This window comes from Salvelinus namaycush, chromosome 14 (genome assembly GCF_016432855.1).
Source record: "Salvelinus namaycush isolate Seneca chromosome 14, SaNama_1.0, whole genome shotgun sequence".
NCBI classification, from domain to species: Eukaryota; Metazoa; Chordata; class Actinopteri; order Salmoniformes; family Salmonidae; genus Salvelinus; species Salvelinus namaycush.
In genome coordinates, this window is record NC_052320.1 from 23,907,225 (window position 1) to 23,934,576 (window position 27,352).

The following is a 27,352-nucleotide window of genomic DNA, read 5'->3' on the forward strand; positions in this document are numbered from 1 at the left end:
TAGCCTCTCCGGTTCAAAGAGGAAGGAAGATGGCGGACAACAAAGGCGAAGAGGATATGGAGAGCACTTCCAAATTAAATTCAGAACCACGGGGAGAGGATAGCGGGGACCCCGAATTGAAAGATGTGAATTCGGTGATTGTTATAGAGCCCGATTCGAAAGAAGGAGATGATTTACATTCCCAAGAGAATGTTTCTCAGATGCCTACACCCGCTAACGTTGGTGGAGGAGGGGACGCTAGCAGCAACAGCGCGGGCGCAGGGGGGGCAGGCAGCACAAGCAGCAGCCCAGTTGGGAACACCAATGGGGGTACAACCGAGTCCTCGGGTGCTGGGGACATTGCTGCAACCTCACCAACATTCACAACCGAAATGTCCCCACCGCCGACGGTTCCACCAGCCAACCCCGTCACCCCAATAAACCTTATGGATACGTGTGCTGTGTGTAAACAAAGTCTCCAGACCCGTGACTGTGAACCTAAACTATTACCTTGTCTTCACTCATTTTGCTTGAAATGTATCCCCCAGCCAGAGCGACAAGTTACCGTACAGGTGCCCGGGCCGAACGGACAGCCAGACACCCACATAGGTGAGTGTAGCCCTTGATCATGACTCTCAGTTCCATCACATTAACAGTTAGTCATTGGATGAAGGCATCTTCTTTAGGGGGGGTTTGTGCCGCCACGATCGGTCTGAACATTAACACACATCACTTGCAGTACGGGTTTGAAAGCATAAGGACTTAATCTTCCATATCGTCGATTAATAATAAAAAGTTACATTTATACACGCCTTACACATTTTTATAAGGTTAGGGTTCCCACACGGCCAAATTTCCATGTTACAGCGCTTGTTTACGGAAGACAGAGTGGACTGACTACCTGTGCTAATTAGCTAGCGTCTCCGAACACCTGTGTGTAAACGGAAGACCGATGCCACAAACGAGTTGTCACTGAAAAATACTTTCGGCTGCAACTGTTAAAACCGTGTACAGTAAGTGTGTATTTTGCATTTGTGAAAATATTTTTTATATGAAAATGTTATGTTCCTAGAATCGTACCGCAATTTAGAGTCGATGCACGTTAAGATTGAGTATTTGTCTGTTTTGGCTTCCAGAGGAAATTCGCCCTTTAAACAGAACATGCAATGTCCTTGGACTAAGGAGTAACGTTAGGCCCATTTAGTCCAATATTGGGCTAAGGTGAGTGTAGCCTGTTTGATTGAAGTGGGTATAGATGTGTAATGGCAATTGTGTATAAGCATTGAGTACCAGGCAGCAGCCAAATGGTCAGCAAGCATAATGATATGCAAATAAATCGACTTGATGGAAAGTTTCATGATAATATGGTTTTCCACTAATTATCAGACGTCATATGGCGATAGATATATATTACTCACACTGTGACTCATTACAATAATGATTCACTTTGGGCCTAACATAGCTCGTTATGGTAATGCAACATAGCATACTGAATAATCAACAGCCCCTGGGCCTGATAGGTCTATGCCAGAAGAGTATTCATATTGAATATCACATGTGCAACACAGTATACTTATTTTCAGTTTGTCTTATCTGTGAAGAGCCTTGGGCTAAGACCCAAAATTCAGTTTCTCCATCCTTCCTCAATGTGGGAAATTTGTCCATCCACCGAGCATTATACTTGCATGACAATTACACCAGAACTACAATGCCAACATAAAGACAAGCCACATTCATATTTGGTAAGCCCCCAAAATTCTGTTATGGTGTGGCTTTGGGACCGGGTGACATGATTGTCATCGGTGTGTGCATGTCTTCAGACAGAACACACATTTTCTAGGCCAAATAGAGGCCAAATAATGTTGGAGGACATCCACGTGCGATTGGACCTCAACGATATAGGCCTATAACGCCATTGACAAATCAAATGACTGATGAAATATGGTACTCTTGGTTGTTTGCTGGGAAGAAATAATGTTTTCCAGCTATACTAATTCAATTCATTTAGCAGATTTTTTTCAAAATCAGATTGATTCATATAGCCAGTTATGTCCAAAGAAATCAACCAACCAAATTTTTCCAGCTTGATATAATGATTAGGCCTAGGCCCATTTCTCACTTGGCAAAAATTTGGATTACTATTTACTTTTACTCTATCAATGGTCAATTCTAGTAAACCCGTTCTTGATACATTAACCCAAGGCTAACTATTGACATTCAGAACTAATTTACAGACAAGTTATTTAGGCCTAGGTTAAGATCATGGGCAACCAAGAACACATCATTCCAGCATTATTTCTGGCATTAAATAAAGTTAAAATGTTTCCCATTTTAGTTGTGACCTAGTTATTCATCTTTTTATTGGTGGACATGTGGTACGGCCATGGGATGAACATGTCTGACTCCAACCATTACGCTACACTTGATAATGGCCCAGGAACACTACCCTTTCTGCTTGTCAGCCCCCATTGCATTCTGGAAGATGCCATTATGACACTTCTGCCTACACCTAGTCTGGTCCTCCTAGATCTGTTTGTGAGTATTGTAGCCAACCCCCTATGGTCGTTGACATAGCAAACTTTTGGAATTGACAATTACCATAGTGGTTGGCTATACACAAAAACCAATATGGGACCAGACTATGCCTTGCCTATTCAATGCAGATGGCATTTTGGCCACTGTGGTCTGAACTACCCAAGGGCTGTTCTTTTTTTCTTTTTAAATTATTATGACCCACTTTGTCTTATCAACATGGCTAAGATCGGATGATTTCAATGTAAAACATAAATACAGGAGCCTAAATAAGAGCAGTAGACTTGGGTCTAACTGTTTACAATGCCATCTCAAATTTCCTAGTGTGCCAAGTCTACAAAAAATAACAAAATCGCCACTTGGTTTGGTATAGCCTACCTACAGCTGGGGGATTGGGTTGGGGGAAACTCAAATTCAATGATTGAACTATGGATGCAAGGAATTACACTTGAAAACATGTTTTGAAGCTATATGTTGTTTATTTACAAATTTAAGTGTTAGGCCAATCAAACAACATTACATTATATTTGGGGTTATTTGCTTATGTGAATGTGGCATTAATAGTAAGGCTCCCGAGTGGCGCAGCGGTCTAAGGCACTGCATCTCAGTGCTAGAGGCGTCACTACAGACCCTGGTTTGATCCCAGGCTTTATCACAACCGGCCTTGATCAGGAGTCTCATAGGGTGGCGCACAATTGGCCCAGTGTCGTCCGGGTTAGTGGAGGGTTTGGCCCGGGGTAGGCTGTCATTGTAAAATAAGAATTTGTTCTTAACTGACTTGCCTAGTTAAATAATGGTTTCATAATTTGTAGTTTAAATTTCATGTAGATCAGTAGGCCTAACTGTTGCTGGAGGGCCTAACCATTGAATAAACAAACATGTGTACTAATGGTACAAAATGTTCAGTGTCATACACATACATGTAGGCTACTAAAAAGGTCTGATAGCTATGTTACAATTTCAGACATTCATGCATGAAATTCTGCTTCACCTGTTATTTAGGTCATATAAATGGTATAATGTAACAGTACCCAACCATGAAATAGATTATGCATTTGGATACTGTTTGTGTGCATGCACCCTGACTTGCCTCAGTTGAATGTGTCACAGCTGCAGTGGCAGATCAGATCAGCCTTGTTGGTGTGGTCTCACAAACCCTCCAGCTGCACTCACAGCCAATCACTCAGAACCCCCTGCAGCTGGGGCTTACACAAACCGGCTGTGTGCAGCCCGAGCCGGTAAAGACTGGCTCAAACCGGTTTGTGCTGCATCCAGTGATGTACAGGGGGATTTAATTGATGGGTTTAAGGGAGTTGAGGGGAGTTAAGTGTGGGGTAGTTAAGGATTATGTATTCAACATTTAGGGTTATGTATTTTAATCATGCATATCATTGCTCTTTTATGATATAGCTCACTGATTTACATTTCCTGCATGAGCATAGCAACCTCATTATTCAGAAATCTTGAAAATAATAGGAAATATTGGGCTGAATCAGAATAAATAATAATAATTTAATGGATTTATATAACTCTTTTCCCAACCCTCAATGGGAAACTGCCTCATCCACCACCAATGTGTAGCACCCACCTACTTAGGCCCTATAATGTATTTCATATTCCGCTATTCATATGGTACTTACCAGTTCAATTGTAACATCTTTATTATTACTAAGTTTAAGTACCAACCAATTGTAAATGGCAAAAAACTGACATGGCTGACATTTCTTGAAGAATGCTAACCAGAAACCAGTCTTTCCATACAGTTCAGATTTTAGATACAATCAAACTCATCTTCATCAAAAAAAAATTGTGTTTGTGACAAGCTGAGAACATGTGTTCTCAGGGGCGGCAGGTAGCCTAGTGGTTAGAGCGTTGGACTTGTAACCGAAAGGTTGCAAGATCGAAATCCCGAGCTGACAAGGTAAAAATCTGTCGTTCTGCCCCGAACAAGGCAGCACTGTTCCTAGGCCGTCATTGAAAATAAGAATTTGTTCTTAACTGACTTGCCTAGTTAAATAAAGGTTAAATAAAAATGTGGAGGGACAAATGATCATTAAAAAATGTTATGTAGTTGAACCAACTTGTGATGCCTAATGCTTTTGATGATTTGCATCCGTCTCTTTTCTATATAAGCTTTTTGAATAACCTCTGACCCCTGTAGTATCTATATGAAAACAATTAGTGAGAAAATTCAGTTTTTTTCTGGGTTGCTGATTTCAAATGTTTTCTTTGTAAATTTCTGTAGGGCTAACCAGTGCTTCTCTCTTGTATCTTTCCTCTGTCTACTCTAGTGAATGTGATGCGGTGCATAGTTTGTTGTCAAGACTGCAAACAGAGCGACATCATTGACAACTACTTTGTCAAGGACACTACCGAGGCCTCCAACACTTCAGATGAAAAATCTGCACAGGTATACATACCACAATTGAACTCTAACACAATCCAGTTACATTCAAGTGGATGGTTGATTAATACAAGCTCCCATTTTATCAGCTGGATGTAGCCTAGCCTAAGTATGTGTGTAAGTGGGGTCATGTGTTTTGTCTCATTCAGATGTGCACCAGTTGTGAGGACAACGCAGATACCATAGGCTTCTGTGCAGAATGTGGAGAGTGGTTGTGCAAGACCTGCATCGAGGCTCACCAGAGGGTCAAAATCACCAAGGACCACAAGATCCGCAAGAAAGAGGACGTCTCTGAGGGTGAACTGTCCTACAAACCTAAACACAATATGTAATGTGCTATGCTATGCTATGGAATATCAAGTGACAATTTGACATAGTTGGATGTGTAGGCCAGTGCTTTCTATTTGCAAGTAGAAGGCTCTGGTGTAGGCATTTGGTGTCTCATAGCACGGTGTAGTTTCACCAGGCCTCCAAACTTCATAGCTGATTTGCCATTGCCATGGCAACCATGCTGCAGAATCAGTCGGTGTGTTCCAATAGTAGATTGGCCCTGCTGGTTCTCAGTATAGCTGGCATGCAGTACTATATATTGTGATTCTATCAGACTTTCCTGAAGTATTAATTTATGTATCTCTCTCATACTTTCACTTTTTTTGTACCCAATCACAAAATGTCATTCTTTCATACTTTCTTTCATTTTTTTTCTCTCTGTCTCTGTAGAGTCTGTAGGTGCGTCGGGTCAGAGACCTGTTTTCTGTCCCGTCCACAAACAGGAGCCCCTGAAACTCTTTTGTGAAACCTGTGACACACTCACCTGTCGGGACTGCCAACTGCTGGAGCACAAGGAGCACAGGTAGTACATGCAGTGCATAGACAGCACAGGATTGATCTTTAGAATAGGAAATCTAAATCTGTAGTGGATTCTAGTCGTGGATCCTATCTCCAATGAGGATTGGGCACAATGAGAAAAGCAGCATCTAGTCCAGTGATCTAAGCCCAAGTGTTCTTTGCTGAACAAAGTTTCTCCTCTCTCAGGTACCAATTTCTGGAGGAGGCCTTCCAGAACCAGAAAGGCTTCATTGAGACACACATGGCCAAACTGCAGGAGAAAAAGACCTATGTCCACTACTCTCACGCTCACGTGACAAACAGGTACAGCATCATTCCCATCTCTTCTCTGAAAGTATCTTGCTATGCTACTTCATAGCTGCAGGGTGAACTTTCCCCTAGGTATAAATCTAGAACCAGCTTCCTGTCCCCCAATCCTAATCTTAACCAGAGTGGGAAAAATGCTAGGGGCCGCTTCACCCTACAGCGATTTCATACAGGTTTGTTAATGATTTGAGCAAAATTTCCCCTCCCAGTGTTCCCTTTAAGCTGTGCGCGGGTGCGTAGTAGCCCCGAGACTGCCGCGCAGCTCCCTCGGGACTGCCAGCCCACGGAGAAATGTATGAGATTGAACTTCACTTAACTTTCTAGAGTTTTCCTCGTTAGTTTCCCTTTATTGAGGCAAATGTGATCGAATCAACGCAATACTATCCACTTTCAATGCAACATACCAAAACTAAACTATAAAATAGATTTTGTTGTAGGCAGAACGCATCTGAGTAGGATTCTATTGCAGTAACATGCACGACTCAGCCCGTACTCTACACAGACCAGTGTGGAATAACCAATCAGAGCTGCAGTAGGCCTATATGCAAATAGACTATTACCATATGTGGATATGTGCCATTTACTTTGAACTGAACTGTGTTTACAGCATGAGCGGTCATGAGTAGATGCGCTTCTTTTGAGATCAAAGCGAGAGCTGCATGTAGCCACGTGTGCACATTTTGTTCATATCCTTTGCTAGTTAGTGAGTTATTAGCCCAGATAGATCATTTGTGGTCAGCAATAGGGGAGTTTTTGCTTCCTACAAGAGTACGAAACGTGTGCTTTGAAAAGCGAGTCATTATTTATTTATTTTCTTAAAGGGGCAGTGTTGTATTTTGAGGCAGGTAGTAGCCAATAGGCAGAGGATAGTAAAATGTGTCTGATTCTCTGTAATAATGGTATGGGAATAATAATGCATTTTACTTTGTATAGTGGTTTCTTGCGTCAAACACAACAAGATTTTCTGTCACCTTGTCTGAAAGACAAGTGGATAAACAGGGTAATGTCAAGCCTTGCATGTTTTTTTCAAAAGTCTCATGGAATGTAGGCCTACATTGAACACCACACATTGGCTGCTACTGTAGGCTGAATGATAGAACAGCTATTTCCATGTTCAAATGTTATAGGATGCATTTTCCTCCATTGGTTTTGATGGTAGGCAACTCTGGTAGGCCTACATTATGATAAAATAGCCACAGTAGCCTAATTGGCCGCTGTTAAAACTGTAACTTAAAGCGGGTACAGCTACAGTGTTCACAGTAAACACAGGCTGATAGTTGCACAGAATTTACTAAAAGTGCTATTTTATTGTTTATTAGTGTGTTTCTAGTTTGAGTGTCTGTGTCTGTTTCCATCCAGGCTAAAGGAAGTTACTGAGACCCATAGGAAGGTGGAGCATGAGATCAAGATAGCCGTGTTTACTCTTATCAACGAAATCAACAAGAAGGGCAAGTGTTTACTGCAGCAACTTGAGGTAAGGCGATAATGGAACCTATGCAAGGAATGCATTTAAACTTATCTTCAGAACCCTTAGAATTGAAAAATGACATTCTGTGTATAACTATTTATGCTCTCAGGCCCATTTTCCTACAGCCAGATTATGCCTAGTCCTGGACTCAAACACACTTTCAATGGAGATTTTTAATCCAGGGCTAGGGTTCGGGAAATGCGCCATCAGTGTTTTCATCACTATATACTAATGAACTGTATCTAGGCCTATATATTGAGAAACATGAATACTAATGAATCACTATGAACTTAATCTTGCTCCTACATTGCCAGATGATGGGAAGTTTATTCTGTGATGTTATTTGGATACTGTTTTAATTGAATAACAAAGGGGTTATGGTTTACCCTAATTACGTAGTAATCACATAGGCGGATGCCTGTTGGTAATGGCAGGTAGCCTAGTGGGCTGCAGGTAGCCTAGCAGTTTTGAGTTTTAGGCCAGTAACTGGAAAGTCGCTGGTTCGAATCCCTGAACAGACTGAAAAATATGTTGGTGCCCTTGTCCAAGGCACTTAAACCTAATTGTTCCTGTAAGTTGCTCTGGATAAAAACATCTGCTGAATGACTAAAATGTAATGTTTCTCCTTACCGTTTGTCCCTTGGTCCTCCAGAGTGTGACTAAGGAGAGGAGCATGAAGCTGTTTTCCCAGCAGACAGACATCGCCAACCTGGCCAGGCAGATCCTCCACGTGCTCAACTTCACCCACTCTGCCATTAACAGCGGCAGCAGCACCGCCCTGCTTTACAGCAAGAGGCTGGTACGGAGTACAGATAAACACACACATTCAGGGAAAAGCTCACGCCATGACATATTCTCCATGACGAAAGGCTAAAGGGTGCACTATAATATGCGGAAGCTATGACGGTTGCCCTATCCGAAATCGATCCTCTGTATATAGTATATGTCTATATACGATCTGCAAACAAATGACATCCCAATATCTTCATTCTTCAGATCATCTACCAGCTGCGCAAGGTTCTGAAGGCTGGACTGGAACCAGTGCCTCAGGCTAATGGTTCTGTTCGCTTCTTCTGTGACCCCACATTCTGGGCTAAGAATGTGGTCAACCTAGGTGAGAGGACCCCCCTTTGACTGTGATGGGGTTTTGGGTGTTTACTACTCTACATGCAAGGAAGTATGCAAGGACATCTGTTTCTGGTCAGTGATGGTACAGTGTAAAACATTTCATAGAAAGGGAGATGTGTGGGGGGGTGCGAACTCGATCTACTTTAAAATTACTAAAACCAAATGGAATCTGTGTAGTAATGATAATGGACATACATTCATAGTTTCCTGACTGTGTCCAGCTCCCTAATAATCACCCAAATGAAAGCTAGACAGTCAGGGAGCATCGAATTTGAAAAAACTGGATAGAATACTTTTTTCCCCTCAAATTTTGGTAGTGAGAAAATATAACACATTTTTTGTGTGGCCCTCCGGACCTAATGCGGCCCCCAGGGTAAAATAAGTTTGACAGCCCTGGTCTAGGGGAATCTTCATACACTCAGTCACTTACTCTTAGCCTCTCCATTCTCCCCTCCCACTGTAGGGAACCTGGTGATTGAGAAGATGCCCCAGGCTCAGCACCCTCCCAACATTATGGTGGGGCCCATCTCCCCGGGCCATGGCCACCCAGGCCACGGAAAACACCCAGGGCAGATCAACCTGGCTCAGCTCCGGCTGCAGCACATGCAGCAGCAAGCCTTCGCCCAGCAAAAACAACAGCAGCAGCACCAACAACCACACCAACAACAACAGCAACACCAACAGAGGATCCAGGAGCAGATGCGTATTGCTTCCCAAATGTCCCAGCAGCACCCCAGGCAGGGTGGACCTCCGATGGTACAGCAACAGGTAGACTGTTGGGGTACCGTTGTTCCCATCGATAGCAGTGGTGTAGTGAAGGGTAAACGTATGTAAACACTGTTTACCCACCTATTGTGAATATAGGGAGTATTCATTTTCTCACCGCAAATCGTGATCAGCGTTTATTTTGTTACCATTTACATCACTGATCGATAGAGTACATTTGTCAAGCCAGTTTAAAACGTTTTTATTTACAGAAAAGATTTATACAGTCATAACATAGTAGAACTATAATAGTACTGAGTATTATCTGTTGCTCTAAGGATTTAGTTTATTATAATGTAATTTTTATGTAAAAGTATAACTGTCACTCCCCAGCCCCCGCGCCTCATCAGCATGCAGGCCCAGCAGAGGGGCCCCATGAATGGCGGTCCCCTCATGTACCCCCCCCATCACCTGCGCCTGGCCCCGGGACAGGGCCGCATGCCCAGCCCCAGCGCCCAGCCACGCATGCCCAACGGCCAGCAGTACCCCCCCATGATGCAGCCCCAGCTGCAGAGACAGGTCAGACTACACCACTCACATAATGTCCCTGAGGGGATAAAAAAAAAGTTGTAATGAATTGAGTTGCAGTATAGTTACTTTATTACTCCCCAGAAGGGAAATAGTTCAGAAAGACAACATCCTTATAATAATAAGAACAGTCACATATACAGTAAACAATATATGTTTAATGCAGAAACCGGTATGACTGATTGTCGATACTGTTGCCATTTTGTAGCAGAATTTTCACTGAGTGTGTATGTATGGGTACCTTTTTGTGTTTAGCTGACTATAGATTCTGAGATGAGCCACCACAGGTTTCGTTTGTTACATCTAACAGGGGTTTGGCACTTTTTCTACTTGTACTTAAATAGTAGTTGTGTTTTGTGTTGCATGGGCATGATTAGTGATTATGCTTCCAAAAATGACCTTTCAGCACGTTGTAGACCTGGTAGAATTGAACAATAATGAATAGTTAATGCTGTTGTAAATCTGTAGTTTTTGACCTCCCTCCATCTCGCTCTCCCTGTAGCATTCTAACCCAGGTCATGCTGGACCCTTCCCAGTGGCCTCTCTCCACAACGTGAGCGCAGCCAACCCCACCAGTCCCACCAGTGCCAGCATGGCTAGCGCCCATGCCCACCGTGGCCCCGCCAGCCCCATAGTGGGCGCCATTGAGCTCATACCCTCTGTCACCAACCCAGAGAACCTGCCCTGCCTACCAGACATCCCTCCCATTCAGGTACACAGTGCTCAGGGAGCAGGCACATGTCACGTACCTCCATATCTAACCATACCTGCTTCCATTCTCATCCCACTCATTTTCTACTGGCCCCCACCTCTTTGCTTTTTTGTAGATCTGAGGGGATTGGATAGGTATTAGTAATACAGTGCATTCGGAAAGTATTCAGACCCCTTGACTTTTTCCACATTTTGTTACATTACAGCCTTATTCTAAAATTTATTAAATCGTTTTTTCCCGTAATCAATCCACACATAATAACCCATAACACCAAAGCAAAAACAGGTTTTTATAAATGTTTGCAAATTTATCAAAATAAAATGAAAACGGAAATATTACATTAGATAAGTATTCAGGCCCTTTACTCAGTACTTTGTTGAAGCACCTTTGGCAGCAATTACAGCCTCGTCTTCTTGAGTATGATGCTACAAGCTTGGCACACCTGTATTTGGGGAGTTTTTCACATTCTTCTCTGCAGATCCTCTCAAGCTCTGTCAAGTTGAATGGAGAGCATTGCTGCACAACTATTTTCAGGTCTCACCAGAGATGTTCGATCGTGTTCAAGTCAGGGCTCTGGCTATGCCATTCAAAGACATTCAGAGATTTGTCCCGAAGCCACTCCTGCATTTTCTTGGCTGTGTGCTTAAGGTCGTTGTCCTGTTGGAAGGTGAACCTTTGCCCAAGTCTGAGGTCCTGAGCACTCTGGAGCAGGTTTTCATCAAGGATCTCTCTGTACTTTGCTCCGTTCATCTTACCCTCGATCCTGACTAGTCGCCCAGTCCCTGCCTCTGAAAAACATCCCCACAGTATGATGCTGCCACCACCAAGCTTCACCGTAGGGATGGTGCCAGGTTTCCTCCAGACGTGACTCTTGGCATCCAGGCCGAAGAGTTCAATTTTGGTTTAATCAGACCAGAGAGTCTTGTTTCTCATGGTCTGAGTTCTTTAGGTGCCTTTTGGCCAACTCCCAAGCGGGCTGTCGTGCCTTTTACTGAGGAGTGGCTTCTGTCTGGCCATTCGACCATAAATGGCTGATTGGTGGAGTGCTGCAGAGATGGTTGTCCTTCTGGAAGGTTCTCCCATCCAGGAACTCTGGAGCTCTGTCAGAGTGACCATCGGGTTCTTGGTCACCTCCCTGACCAAGGCCCTTCTCCCCGGATTGCTCAGTTTGGCCGGGCTGCCAGCTCTAGGAAGAGTCTTGGTGGTTCCAAACTTCTTCCATTTAAGAATGATGGAGGTCGCTGTGTTCTTTGGGACCTTCAATGCTGCAGACATTTTTTGATACCCTTCCCCAGATCTGTGCCTCGACTCAATCCTGTCTCAGAGCTGTACAGATAATTCCTTCGACCTCATGGCTTGGTTTTTGCTCTGACATGCACTATTAACTGTGGGACCTTATATAGACAGGTGTGCCTTTCCAAATCATGTCCAATCAATTGAATTTACCACAGGTGGGCTCCAATCAAGTTGTAGAAACATCTCAAGGGTGATCAATGGAAACAGGATGCACCTGAGCTCAATTTCGAGTCTCATAGCAAAGGGGCTGAATACTTATGTAAATAAGGTATTTATGTTTTTTTTTAATCTGTTTTCGCTTTGTCATTATGGGTATTGTGTATAGATTGAAAACCATTTTAGAATAAGGCTGTAAGGTAACAATGTGGAAAAGGGTCTGAATACTTTCTAAATGCACTGTATGATTGATATTCAATGTAACTTCTGCCATATTGCTTTATACCTATCTGGTAATTTCCTATTGTTGCTCATTGAAGGAGCTAGGGGAAGGGGGTAGGGAGCGGAATTGGAACCTGGCTCAACTCCGGTGAACTGTAATGTGGTGCCTAGTGAAAGTCTACACACCCTTTGCACTGTTGTCACATTTTGCTCCCGTAAATGAAAATCAAAACCTTTTTTCAATTGGGATTTCCCCCCCCAATGATCTACACAACCAAAGTAAAATAACATTGTTTTTTTTGGGGGGGGGGGGGTCTTGATTGCGTAGGTCTACACACTCCTCTCTGTTGCACATCTAAATCATTTCAGGAGCAAGTTTTTTTTCAGTAAGAAAATCACACAATTGCTTTAATTGCTTTAATTGGGTCCGTCTGTGTGCAAAAGTATATGGTTTTCATAATTTTTGAATAACTTATTCTGTCTCTAAGGATCCTCAGATGTATAGTAAATGTAAAAAAAATATTTTTATTAAAAAATTATTATTATTTAAAGCCACCAAAGTGCTTTAAAAACTTGCCAGGGATGAATTTGTAGACGGGTACAGATCAAGGGAAGGTTATGAAATCATTCCAATACACTGAATACCCTTTTGAGTATAGTAATTAAGCTATTGATGGTGTATCATGTCACCTGGTTACTGAGAGGATCTGACTTTCCTTCATAACTGCGGTAAAGGAGAGAATGGGAACTATTAAGCTAACATATGGAATTTTTTAAATATGGTCATACCAAGGATCATTTAGCTATTTGATTTTGAGTTTTAGGATCCCTTAAGTTATAATTTATTTAATGTAACATTGAATTTGGCGTTACTGCTATTAGCACATAGAACACATTGAATAACAGCTTCTATCTCCATATATACTTCCAATCATTTTTTAAAAACTGGCACCTGTCTACCTTCAGATTAATCTTGTGAGGCTTGTGGGCGTCCTAGAGTAAAACAACCAACATGTACCTGAGAGACTGACCTTTCCATAGAGGGGTCATATTAGTGTGTAGCCTGAACGGTTCAGATGCTACAGACAGAAGTTGGCAGATCGGATGTACTGACTTCAGACGAGTCCCGTGACGCTTGTGGGTGTCGTAGAGCAAAACGGAGAGTATCACAGTGTTCGTGAGAGTCTTATCTTTCCATAGAGAGGTCATTTGGATGCGATTTTCAGGAATGTGTCATGGTCTGACAGACACCGATCTAGCACTGCCACCTTTCACCGCAGATGCGGATGGGCAACATCGGCGTATGCAGTGGATTGAGTTGCAGCCCATGCAAAAAAACATATCTCTAGCTTAAGCTAATTAGTTTCCCACGTAGCGGTGTACATCAACTCTAGGGGTTTAAAACAGCAACAGACTTCATTGTCTGAGCTGAGGGAAATCTGTGGATGGATCAACATTGCATTCATTCCACATCACTGGCCTGTATGTGGCATGTGTTAAAAAAATCCATTCCAAATCATCCTTTTGGTTTGCAAAAAGGCCAGTAAGGAATACTGTAAGAGAATATGGCAAACAAATTTACTTTTTAAAATAAATGCATAACTTTAGGTTTGGGGAAATCCAAAATCAGAGTGAACCTTTCATATATTTCATGAATTGTGGTGGCATCATCATGTTAATATGGGCATGCTTGTCACCGGCAGGGACTGGGGAGTTTTGTTAAAGAGGCAAAGCACAGGTAAAAACGTTGTTGGAAAACATGCCTTAGTCTTCTGAAGACCTTACACTGGGATAGAGATGTATTTTTCAGGGTGCAAATTAGGTCAAAGGTCAAATATGCACCATAATGTCTTTCCACAAGGTGTTCAGTGTTTCTAAGTGGTGTAATCTTAGCCCGGACTTAAATCTGCATGAAAATCAGTCAATACTTGAATATTGTTGTCCATCAGTGATCCTCAACTAACTTGACTGAGCTTGAGCAATGTATAGATGTTGCCCCAAGAGTTGTGGAAAGTTGGTGGAACCGTATTCAAAATGATTTACAGCAGTAATTGCTGGCAAAAGTATTGACTCAGGTGTGTGAAGACCTAATGCTATCAATAAGTCTTTGTTTTTATTTCCAAGAATGTATATCATTTTTAATTTTGAAGTGTGGACTAGTTTGTGTAGATCCGTTGGGGAAAATCCAGATTTTTAAATCCATTGTTAGATTTTTAATTTAAGCGAGCCAAATGTGACAACTGTGCAAAGGGTGTATAGGCTTTCACTATGCACTGTACATGGGGATTCTTCATCAGAAATGTTCCCCAGGTGAGCTGAAAATGACCACTAATTCGATGTTATTTTCCTGTGGTTGGATGCTTTGGCGCCATCAGCTGGAAGACGCAGGCTCCAGCAGTCTGGACGCCCTCCTGAGTCGCTGGATCTCAGCCAGCACATACCCTCAGCTGGGCTTGTGGCCCCCCGTGGACATGAACCCCTCCCCCGGACTCTCCACACACTCACCTGGCTCCTCAGGTACTGGAGGACTACAACACACACGCACACAGTTTCAATCCCATCTATGATTTTAAATCATTTGTCAAAAACAAATGCTCATATCACTGTCACGTTTTACGAAGATAATCGTTTGTATCACATGACTTCTATATTACTGCTAGGGTTGAATACCGGTGTCCCTGGACTTCCTGACCATACCCCTTTCCGTTTCCCAAGGAATATTTTGAACGGTCCTGTGGACTAAGAATATATATTTTTTTAAATATGCCGCACTAAAGAAAAAATACAAAATATGCATGTGTGAATAGCTGCATGAACCGGACATATCAACTCTCTGGCTTCAATCATACATTAAACTATTCATCACAACGCTAGCAGCCTACCATATTAAGCCTACTTGACGTAAAGTCTCCAATAGAAAACATCACTTGGGCAACTTGCATGACTTTTATAAATTGCATTGCTGACTATCATGTGTAGGCTTCATGCGATGTCTCAACGAAGTTACTGAAGGCAATCTCCACATTCACAAATCTCTGCTACTATGGTGCTGCTGAATCTCCACTACTAGGCCTATTTATGTTTGTTTAGCTGGAATTGGATAATGTTCCCTATTGACAGTCTCCACAATAAGCGGGTTATCATTAAGTAAAAACAGCCGCAACCTTCTGAAATTCCCCTGATAGCCAGGTGCAAGGGGAGAGAAAAGTGCCAACAAGCTGGCTGACATCTTTCAGTCAAAGGTAAGCTAAAATGAGTGTAATTGTCACCAGGCTGTTGGCTAATAACCTCATAATATTGTAGGCCTAAATCAACGAAATAGCGTGGTGACTTTGACAAATCTTTGAGTTTATTAAATTGTGGCAAATACAATAACAAACCGTTAGATTCAAATCCATATTTCTCCATTTACAGTGTTACAATCATGTCCGATTTTTTTTTTTAGCTGCTGGTATTATTTGCTTTAATTAGCATTTCCAGTTTGTACAGGAATACCGGTATGGTTGCAATTTTCTCAGGAAGGATTTTCTGGAAAATATTCAATCCTAATTACTGCCTCTTCCTTGCTCTCTGTCTGTCTCCCACCCACAGGCTTATCAAACTCCCACACGCCCGTGCGGCCATCCAGTACTTCCAGCACAGGAAGCAGGGGCAGGTAATGACGACACACAGGTTTAATACTAGAACTCTGCTCAAAAAGTTCAAATGACACTATTGCATAAAGCTGTGGAACATCCAAAAGGATGGGCAGAAGGTAGGAATGCAGATATTGTACCATAGAGTCACTCCTAAACAATGAGTCCTCATCTCACTGGTATACATGTAAAAGTATATGGATGATTGTATTGGAGGTCTTGACTGTGTGTGTGTGTGTGTGTGTGTGTGTGTGTGTGTGTGTGTGTGTGTGTGTGTGTGTGTGTGTACATTTGTGTCCTCAGCTGTGGCTCTGCGGGGAGGCCAGTGCCAGCGAGCGCCCCAATGGAACAGCAGGTCAAAGTCAAGCAGGAGCCCGGAATCGAGAAGGAGTGTGGCTTCTCAGGAACCACCACCTCCAACGTCAAAACGGAACGAGGGAAGGATGGAGGGAGGAGCGCGTGCATGGTAACACATCTCAAACTGCCCAGCTTTTTCACCTCCTAGCCTGTCAGTACCTTGATCTTAATCTAGCAGGTATCTATGTACCTGAGGCTATGTATGCTCTCCTCTATTTATTTGGACAGTGAAGCTAAAATATTTAAATGTGGCTCTATACTCCAGCATTTTGGATTTGAGATCAAATGTTTCATATGAGGTGACAGTAAAGAATGTCACCGGGGTATTTTCTTACATATCTGTTTTACTGTTTAGAAATGAAAGCACTTTATGTATCTAGTCTCCCCATTTGAAGAAGTCACAAGTATTTGGACAAATTCACTTACTGGACTGGTTTCACAGACAAGGCTTAAGCCTAGTCTCAGACTAAAATGCCTGTTTCAGCTGTCTTAACTCAAAGTGACTTGCACAGACTTATCTTAAAATAGTAATAGATTTAGCTTGTTCTGGATTAAACAAAGCCGATTGCAAGAGAGGATTAGAGGTACTCTAGGACTAAATTGAAGCTTAAATTAATCCTTCAGAGGCAGGTTTAACTTCTGCTTAGTACTGTTTGTGAGGGAGGATGGACTATTTCGAATATCTAAATGAAGACCAACATGCACTCCAGAGGCCAGCCAGATGAGTACTTGTGGATAGGAGTAATCCATTAAATTACTTTGATGAAATAGCTTTTCGAGACCGCTTTCAAATGTATAAAGAAAATGCATCTTTGCTTGAGCCTAGACTTTCCTCTCTGTCTCAAAGAGGAAGGTCTTTACCCAATTCTCTCCAAGTTATGATCACTTTGAGGTGTTTGTAATCTTTCATCGTGAAACTGGTGATTTGTGTGGTGCCAGTGAAGCAACTGTGTGTAAAATAATTCAAAGTCTGCACGGCCATTTGTGTACTGAGGAGTCTTTACATCAAGTTTCCTGATGCTGCTGGCCAAGCCAACGATAAAGTGCAATTCTATGAATATGGGCACTTTCCAGGAGTGATTGGCTGTGTAGATGGATGTCATGTTCCCATCAAGTGTCCATCAACTCCTGATGCTGAGGAGTACAGGAACCGTATGAACTGGTTTTCCATCAATGTTCAAGGTGTAGGCACTCCTAATTCAGATTTTCCAAACATTGTTGCCCATTGGAAGGGTGCAACTCACGATTCAAGAATTTTTCTCAACTCTTCATTGTGTGCTCAGTTTCAGAGAGGACAACATAGTGGACTACTACTTGGTGACAGTGGATAGGTCAGAGTAACTTTTTATTCACTCCATACATAAATCCCACAACAGCTGAGCAGCAAAGATACAACAGAGCTCATATCCGCACGAGAGGGATGGTCGAGCATGGAAAAATCGATTCCAGTAAGGATGCACGATATATCAGTGAACACATCGGAATCGGACGATATTCGCTACAAATGCCAACATCGGTATCGGCCAATGTCTAGTTTAACGCCGATGTACAAAACCGATGTCAAAGCTGACGTGCATACCTATATAACACAATGTCTGCTGTGTGGATCGAGCAGTCAACAAGTCAAGCAGTCATTTGAAAGAGTAACACAATTTCAGTGAGACAACTCAAAGTTGAAATCCATTAAAGCCAAGATAATGGAATTCATTGCCCTTGACAATCAACCGTTCTCTGTCGTGGGTGATGTTGGCTGTCGCCGACTGGTTGAGCACTGGTACACATTACTAAGTGCGCTATTTTTCAGATGTTTCCCTACCGGAGTTACACAGTCATAGCGTCACTGCTATTAGCTTCACGAGAAACATACTATGGAACGCCGTTTGGGTCTTTGCGTGTCAAAAAAGATACAGTAGCACTGTCAAAGCTGTACAAAAAAGTCTACAAAAACACCGGCCACGAACGATGTGTTTACAATACCGCGTTGGTAATAAAGCATCATTTGTTTGACCGCAACTTCTGGGGTAGCTAGCTTTAGCTTAGTACCTAGCTAGCACCAATACAACAAACCTGGAAACAATGACCCGTAGAAACTGCAGTAATTTATTATTTTTAGCAATGATTTGGGAATCCTTGTAAGTATTAGTTAGGTACCCACTTGTTGTTTGCCTATTGAAATTGAACTTCAGTTCATGAAAATAAATAGCTAGCCAGCTGCTTAACCCTGTTGCCCAAAACTAACGTTATAAGCAGCCAGCTAGCTTCATCTGGCTAGTGAGGTCTTTACCGAACCGAGTTATGGATTAGGCACAATAGTGGAATTTGCGGTTTGTCTTCAAAATAAATAAAAGTATGTCATTGACAGTGATGCAAATTAATACAAATAGTAGAATTATGCAATACTTTTATTTTGAATGCTAACCGCAAAGTCCACTATTGTGGCTAATCCTTATTGTGGCTATCTTCACATAGATGGGTCCGACCACCATTAATCAAGTAAGAACTGTCTTATAAATGAGGGTTATTTTAGATGATGACACCTAGCTATATAGTTAGCTAGCTAACTATAGATCCTGAAACAGATTGTCGTTTTGCTATGTTTTTGGGGAAGAACATTGGTTGCATCCACGAGCTAGCTAGCTTTTTTTTAGGACCAGCACTGTAGGTGCGTGAGACAACTTTACCAGCGTCATAGCATACGTATCGATGAATCGTTGTGACATGAAGTACGAGTGATAGTGTAATCAATGTGTAATAACTACGTAAAAAAATATGAACGGTTTAAATTTTAATGTGACGTGCAGTCATATTCAGGTCCTGATTGGTCAACAAGCGTATTTGACACATCAAATAGTGTTAAATAGTATATTTTTTGACACACAAAGACCCAAACGGCGTTCCATAGAAATCCTGGTTGAGAATGAAATGACTGAACAAATGAAGAACGAAACAGCACAGCAAGTAAGTGAAAGAAATAGGTTTTGATTATGTTTTACTGGTAATGGGGACATACGTAAATGCTAACAAAATAACTTTTTGGTCAGTGTGTGTGTGTGTAACCTTTATTTAACTAGGCAAAGCAGTTAAGAACAAATTCTTATTTACAATGACGTCCTGCCCTGTCCAAACCCGGACGTCGCTGGGCCGATTGTGCACCACCCTATGTGCCTTAAACCGCTGTGTGTGTTAACTATTTAACTGTACTAGAACGCTTAAAAGTCCGCTAAAATTGTAAATATCGGTTATCGGTATCAGGTGTTTTTGGCAAGGAAAGTATCGGATATCGGTATCGGACAAAAATGTAATTATCGGTGCATCACTAGATTCCAGTCTTTACGCAGTACACTGCGTTTCAAGCCAAGAAGATGCTGCAAGCTTTCACATTGCAGCACTTCAACTAGATGATATGCATTTAAATATGTAATGTATTCATTATGGCTTATTTTTGCTTTGATAATGTTTGTTCTGTACACAATTAAAATAGTGTGCAGCATAATTAAATGAGAGACTAAACCAAGGCTAGTTTTAAATGTAGTTTGTGGTGATTAAATACTCACACTCATGAATATCCAAATGACAAAACATTTATTTTTTACATATCATATTGTTCACCGTGGCTGGTAATCACAATTGTCTCATTATTGTATCTTTTTTGGCTCATACCTCTCTCTTCCAACTTCATATCCAATTCAACCTGTAGAATTCTCAATTTCAATTCATTTTCTTCCTTCAGATATTTCATTTTATGCTCATGAAATTCTCTGGCTAACTTGTCATGCATGGTCATCTCTTTTGATCTCTGCTGAAAGATGGTGGCAGCATCTTCTCTCAGGGATGCTATAGCAGATGTAGAGGGTACACTCACTGTTCACTGGCTCTTCCAACCTGTTCAGATTCCTTTCCTCTGAAAAAAGAACACTGTTTGAAGCACAAATAAACTCATATGGTCCTTAGAATGAAAGAAGAATAAAGATTGACACAGACAGTGGAATATATTTACCAAAGGAAGTAACCAATTTACTTTCTTTGGTGTATATATACCATTTGTGCTCAGTTCTTCATCTGAACTGTCCAAATGGTAATCGTCTGGTATACCATCGAGGTTGCTGGTGCTCTATTATTCCAGACAGGTCCACCACCAGTAGTATATTGCTCTCTTCTGATCTCTGCATTCTCTATTTTTAAAGCCAGTGTAAGGTTCTATAAAGGCAGATATCATTCAATATAAGTGATGTCACAAAAATATGAATATGAGAAATGTGGAATACTGATAATAATGAAGATATCTCACCTGAAGTTTTTGTACTCTTCTTTTGGTTACATTTTCATTTCCATTGAATTCACTGCAAATTGCAGCCCAACCACTATTTTTTGTTTGCTTAGTAGCAGTAGTATGGTTTTTACTTACAATAACTGCATGGTTTGACAAAATTAGTTTTAGTAGTGTTTTTTCATACTCGCTAGTTTTTTTGAACAAATTGTTTTTGCCTCTGTCATTGTTTTTGTCTCAAGGTTAACACCAGTAATGGTGTGTTCTGTTCCATTCCGGGTTTTTATGAGCACCATTAGACCAACAGCATGTACTCATACTTAACCTAGTCAGGCTTAACCCAGGTGTTGTCATTTAGGCTTACTTACCTTACTCCAGAACTCCATAGTCTGACTAACAAAGCCAAATTTAAGCCACGTTCACGAAAGCTACTTAAATGTCCTAGTTTAACTAGTACACATTAAGGCCTACTCTTGGCTTAATCTAAGCCCTGTCTGTGAAACCGGCCCACTGTGTATTAAATAGTCAAAAGTTGAGTATTTGGTCCCATATTCCTTGCACACCATGACTATGTCAAGCTTATGACAAACGTGTTGGATATATTTGCAGTTTGTTTTGGTTGTTTCAGATTATGCTTTGCCCAATAGGAACTGAATGGTGAATAATGTATTGTCATTTGAGTCACATTTATTGTAGATAAGAATAGATGTTTCCGAACACGTCTACATTTAATGTGGAGGCTACCATGATTACAGATAATCATGAATAAGGATGAGTGAGTTAGAGGTACAAATACCATACCCCCCCAAAAAAATTCTATCCTCTCCTGTTATTGGTAATGGTGAGAGGTTAAAATTTTTAAGGAAGTTTCGGCCTCATTGGTGCTACACCAGAATTATCAATGTACTTAACCCACTTGAAAGCATTCAGCTTTTTTTAACGTGTGTGTATCTGTCCCACAGATGAGTAGTCCAGAGATCAGCCGGACTCCCCCTCTCCCCGTGCTGGGCTCTGTGGCTTCCGCCTCCTCTGTCCAGGACGCCCTCAAGAAGTTGGGGGAGCACGTCAAAACTGAGCCCCAAGACCAGGAGGCCTGCAGCGGGGCCAACGGGCCTAGCAAAGCCCCTAGCATTAGCCCATCCACTAAGCCCTCAGACGCCCCGCTGACCAACAGCAAGGGAGCCGGGCCTGCTACCCTGCGAACTCCACGCACTGCAATGGGGACCAACCAGAGCGGGGCGGGAGGGAAGGATGACGACCCCAACGAGGACTGGTGTGCTGTGTGCAACAACGGGGGAGAGCTGCTTTGCTGTGACCGCTGCCCCAAAGTCTTCCACATCACCTGTCACATCCCCACCTTGAAGTGCTCCCCGAGGTGAGCCACTGATCTACCACTACATGCATACACACAGGCTGGCTTTGACTAAGTGTCAGAATAAGAATGATTTTCATTCATATTTCAACAGATAAGCCCTTTAACATTGGATGCTGAAAGCTTGCCACACATCGGCTATCTTTCTCCCATGTATATGCCTATATATCTGGGTTGTTGTGTCACATTTTCTCTCTGTTTCCCCCCTCAGTGGAGAGTGGATGTGCACGTTCTGCCGGAGCCTGGCCAGCCCGGAGTTGGAGTACGAGCCTGACGACGAGCCTCGTAGCGAGAAAGACACCAGTGAGAAGGGCCTGAGTCCTGAGGACCAGAGGGTCAGTGGAACCATCCACCTGTAATACCTAGAATATGGCTTTCCGATAGCATTAGTAGTTGCTCCTGCCACTGCATTTCCCCACTACTTATATCAGTGAATTTCAGTTGACTTTAGATGCCCTCACATTTGAGGAGTAAATCAGTATGAATTCATTTAGTACACTTCTCTTAGTAAGGAGTATGTGAATTACGGAAAACTTGTATTTAGTAAGCTTGATGCGCTACTCCTTTCATCTTAATTTGCTGTGTTCAGCCAGAGGGACACATTCCTCATCTCTGTCCCTCTCTCTCTTTGTCCTAGCTGAGGAATGTTAAGCAGTTGTGTAATGTTCTCCTGCATAACCGCCCTTCCCTCTATTTCTTTGTCTGTCTCCCTCACTCTCTGCAGAGGTGTGAGCGTCTCCTGCTGAACGTTTTCTGCCATGAGCTCAGCGAGGGGTTCCAGGAGCCTGTCCCTCCCTCTGTAAGTATCACAAGCTTGTAAAAGGCAATGCCACCTGTATTCTATCTGACCTGGATGGCCACATGTACTCTAGAGTACATCCTCTCTAGGTTTCTTCTTTCTTGGGACTTTTTCCTGAGCACTGTGCTCTTGATTCTGCCATTGCTTTATTTGGGGTCTTGGCCAGATCTCTGTAAAAGCACGTAGTGTCAACTGCTGATTTAAAAATAATACATTGTATTTATAAATACATTTGGTTGGTTTATGGATCCTTACCTATGCCCACAGCACCACTTTACTTCAGCATTGTGGCTATAACCATAATGTTCTGTATAATAAATTAATGATCCAATATGGCTCTCTAACCATGGTGTTCCCCTCTCACCAGATCCCTAATTACTACAAAATCATCAAGAAGCCCATGGACTTGACCCTGGTGAAACAGAAGCTACAGTTGAAGCACGTCCAACACTACCAGAGCCCCATAGAGTTTGTCTCGGACGTGCGCCTGGTCTTCAGCAACTGTGCCAAATACAACGAGGTGAGTGGGCATGACTTCCATGCATGATGAGATGGGGCTGAGTGATAGTTGAATGGATGCAGGAGAACACATGTACATTAATACTGTATGCGGGCAGTGGAAATGCACTATGCAGAAGGTTGATATCCTTATCACACCATTTTGCATGAGCTTGGGCACCTGCAGGGATTAATGTTGGATGACCGGATGCAGTTATTAGGTACTCACACTGGGCTGTTTGTTGTGACTGTGGTGTTGCAAAAATAATTTGCCTATGTGCCGATTATCCAACCGGAATATTTTCATGGCCTCTAATTTAATGTCTTCCTGGTCAGTTATTTTGTAAGCAGTTATGGCAGCAGGCTCTCTAAGACTCCTTGATTTTTTTTACTTATGAGTTGACAAAACAAGCAAATCTATAAAGCATTTAACCATTATTGTCATTCTAAATAACTTGCAGCTTTCTTGCAGAGATTACCTTTAAAATGCTAATACATTCCGTTTTGTCTGTATTCATTATAGCTAACCGTTTCTATCAATGATTGATAGTTTGTCTTTGACTTGATTGTTTTTGGGTGGAGTTTTCCTTTAATATCTTGTGCAAGCTATCTCTTAGTATTTGTTTCGTTAGTCACAATGTTTTGCATGTCAGCAATCACGTTTTCAAGATGTATAACTGTAAAAATACAGAAATACAGCCTGTATGGTGTATTTTGCATCATATGGTGTATTTTGCATCATATGATGCTGCGTTTTGCAGAAGATTATTTGAGGGTGGAATTTTCCTTTTAAAGTGTATATTTTCACTAGATACTAACACAAATACTTGGACTTTTCAAATGCAAAATGTGTCCCTTGTGTGGGCTCTTTGTTGCATTGGACCTTTTGATATGGTGTCAATGTTTACTTTCTTAATTTAATCTCTCTGGACATGTTTTCAAGTGATGTGTTTAGGGGAAAAAAGATTTACAAGGAATTTTGTGATTTTAGATTTTCAATAGTGATTTGAAATGGAAAAGAGGGGACCAATATACTACCTTGTATTGAGAGAATCAATGAGGAACTGAGTTGTGGAGGTAACGTTAAAAGGTTTTCTATTGGTTGCAGTTGACATAGTCAACGGTCCAGCACGATGTGTCATATATGCAAACTTAAGATTTAAAGAGACACTTACTAGGTATCAGTGAAGGGACTGTCAGTGTCGAGGCTAGTAAGTCAAGCTAGCCGATTTAGCAGGGAGAGAAATTGAAAGACGTCTTTCCCAGGAATACGCCAGGACCCACAGCAAGGCCATGGATGCTGTTCAGAATTCAACAGGCAGAAGCAGCCAGGTAAAGACACTAGACTAGTTGGGAAATGTAATGGCAAGGTCTGCAACTGCATCCTCCATAAGTTAGACAGTAAGTGAAAACGTTTATGGAGGAATGACGATGAGACACCAGTTCAATAAGGGGTGTATTTTACGTAGGCACAAAGACCAAGGGTAGTGACAGTACACATGGTTGTTACCTATAACCTGTCTGCTGTGAAACCCCCCCCCCCCCCCCCTTCTGCTTTTTTGTCTTTTATTGTACTGTTATCACCCCTTTTTTAGATGTCTCGAATAATCCAGGTATATGATGAGGAGAAACAGAGTAATGTGCAGGTAAGCTGTTTCTAATACACATGGAGGGGAAAGGTTAGGCTGCCCACCCTGCCACTATGTTAAAAATGTGGGTTTTCTGTGTTTTATTTGCATTTTCACACTGAGGTTAGAATAATATTGTGAAAATGATAATAATGCCTTTTTTTAGTATAAGAGCTGTTTGAAAAGACTGCCTGAAATTTCAGCCTGTTTTGATGGGATGGAGTTTTGGGGTAAATTTGTTTAGACCAATAAGAAAGAGTTCCAAACCTCTGCCAATAACAGCAAGTTTTCAGAACTCAGACCAGTCCAAGCAAAATTCTTGCTTGAGAAATTGCTAAGAAGCGAATTATTTTTGAAAACTTTAATTGGAGAAAAAAAATCACACCAAGGTACTTAATTGTTACCCAGAAATGATTTAATGTTGAGATAAAAACAGCTGCGTTGGACCTTTAACCCACTCTAGTGTGCTCCATCTCCTCCCCTCCCATTCCTTACCCATTCATCCCTCCTGTTAAATGGTGCCCTCTCCCCCTCCTTCCCACCTGGCAGGCGGACTCAGAGGTGGCGCAGGCAGGGAAAGCCGTGAGTTTGTACTTTGAGGAGAGGCTGCTGGAGCTATACCCAGACGAAAGTTTCCCCGAGGTACCAGAGGAGCCTGAGGCCCCAGTTGGAGAGGGAGAGGAGGCAGATCTCACAGAAGACTCAGAGGATGAGTTTGTGCAGCCTAAACGCAAGCGGTTAAAAACAGATGAAAATATGCTTCACATCAAGTGAGAATCAGTGTTAAAAAAGGAAAAGGTCAGGAGAAGTGAAAGGATTTTGTCTTCCTCATCAAATGCAAGACCTATTGTACACATTTAAGTTTATTTCATTTTTGCCTCTTACTTATTGTAAAATAGAAATTAAATTAGTATATCTGGCAAACTGGACTTTTTAAAGACATATTGGAAGTTCCACTCCTTCATTTCCTCTGTGGGAATGTATGGATGTTCAAGAAAATGCTTGTACAGATTTGAAAGTATGTTTTGTTTGCAGTAGTCTTTTTTTTATATTATCATTTATGATAATATGTGAAACATGCTTTATAAAATATCCAAAACTCCCATTTCCCCTATTAATCTTAATGTACTATAAAGTTTGACATGAATGACCTAACAAGTATTTGTATTGTGTTTGAAATATTTTACTGGCTGTAAATAAGAAAAACCAAATGAGGAAAAACCAGTGGCTTGTTTGGTCTTTCACCAATAAATAAAATATGTTCAAATATTTACTGTCAATGTTGCAAGACAACTTAATTTCAGGCTCTGAGAAAAGATTGAACATGTTTCTGTGATCTTTTTTCATTATATAAATCAGGTCTCTTTTGTGAAAGGGATTTGTAATCTCAATATGATCTGAATAAAGGATAAAAGGTTTTAAATTAATACCAGGTTGGCAATGGGTTTTACAATCAAGGACTCAGACTGAGTCACAATGGTTAATGAAATTGAAAAATGTGCAACTCGAGATAATATGGTGCAGGTTTTCAAATGAAGTTAGTTACCCAAATGGACTTCTCTTTTTACATCAGTCAAAATTGTGCAGCATTGAAGGACAAGCCTGTGAGTCATCAAGATCCCTCCATCTCACATACCCAAGTAAATAGGCTACCCCACCCTGAGAGACCATCAGCACTAAAAGGGGTTAATTCGTTCTTTAAGTACATCACTCTTAGACAAAGTAGATAGGAAATGCCATTAATAAATATCAATCAACTAAAAGTACTGTATTGTCAAAGGTGTAAACATTTTAATGGAACAGTTATTTTCTTACATCTCATCTGCTGTGGCATTACTATTAAAATCGGAGTCAGGGGCCTCCCGAGGGCTGCAGCGGTCAGACCCGGCTTCATTCCCGGGCTGTGACATAGGACTGCGCACAATTGCTCCAGCGTCGTCCGGGTTAGGGGAGGGTTTGGCTCATCGCGCCCTAGCGAGTCCTTGTGGCGGTCCGGGTGCCTGCAGGCTGACCCCGGTCGCCAATAGGCTCTATGCATTATACCGCCTCCAACTTTCTAATTTACTTCCTACTGTGTTGATAACTTCCGGAGCGATTTATGCTATTGCTATCCTTAGCTTACTAGCTATAACTGTAGTCGATGCATTTCTCACTGAAATAGTTCACAATTGACTACGTTTAAATTACAGCCCGGCGAAGGAGGTGCTAATGTAACAGTATAACTTTAAACCGTCCCCTCGCCCCGACACGGGCGCGAACCAGGGACCCTCTGCACACATCAACAACAGTCACCCACGAAGCGTCGTTACCCATCGCTCCACAAAAGCCGCGGCCCTTGCAGAGCAAGGTGCAACACTACTTCTAGGTTTCAGAGCAAGTGACGTAACTGATTGAAACGCTAGTAGCGCGTACCCGCTAACTAGCTAGCCATTTCACATCCGTTACACTAAT

The 27,352-nt window shown here is 41.9% G+C and overlaps 1 protein-coding gene across 2 annotated transcripts; it reads left to right on the forward strand.

Annotated features, from left to right (window-relative positions):
* On the forward strand, positions 1–26,328 carry LOC120059296 (E3 ubiquitin-protein ligase TRIM33-like). 2 transcript variants are annotated; one of them, XM_039008244.1, is made up of 20 exons: positions 1–588; positions 4,803–4,921; positions 5,065–5,212; positions 5,636–5,768; positions 5,951–6,067; positions 7,430–7,544; positions 8,191–8,337; positions 8,535–8,652; positions 9,130–9,434; positions 9,765–9,950; positions 10,462–10,671; positions 14,721–14,862; positions 15,937–16,000; positions 16,284–16,446; positions 21,567–21,979; positions 22,188–22,311; positions 22,701–22,775; positions 23,143–23,295; positions 24,869–24,919; positions 25,451–26,328. In XM_039008244.1, the coding sequence occupies exons 1-20, from the start codon at positions 30–32 to the stop codon at positions 25,673–25,675; spliced, it is 3,567 nt and encodes a 1,188-aa protein (XP_038864172.1). In that variant the 5' UTR covers positions 1–29; the 3' UTR covers positions 25,676–26,328. The 2 variants fall into 2 exon arrangements, with proteins under 2 accessions (XP_038864172.1, XP_038864173.1); XM_039008245.1 differs by lacking the exon at positions 24,869–24,919.
* Positions 26,329–27,352: the final 1,024 nt, after the last annotated feature.

What these genes read in the sequence shown, in the direction of transcription:
- LOC120059296 (XM_039008244.1), top strand. Translation starts at nt 30, where the DNA reads ATGGCGGACAACAAAGGCGAAGAGGATATGGAGAGCACTTCCAAATTA. An exon ending in CAGACATCCCTCCCATTCAG is followed by an intron (nt 10,672 to 14,720) that starts GTACACAGTGCT and finishes TGGCGCCATCAG; the next exon opens with CTGGAAGACGCAGGCTCCAG. An exon ending in ACCTTGAAGTGCTCCCCGAG is followed by an intron (nt 21,980 to 22,187) that starts GTGAGCCACTGA and finishes TTCCCCCCTCAG; the next exon opens with TGGAGAGTGGATGTGCACGT.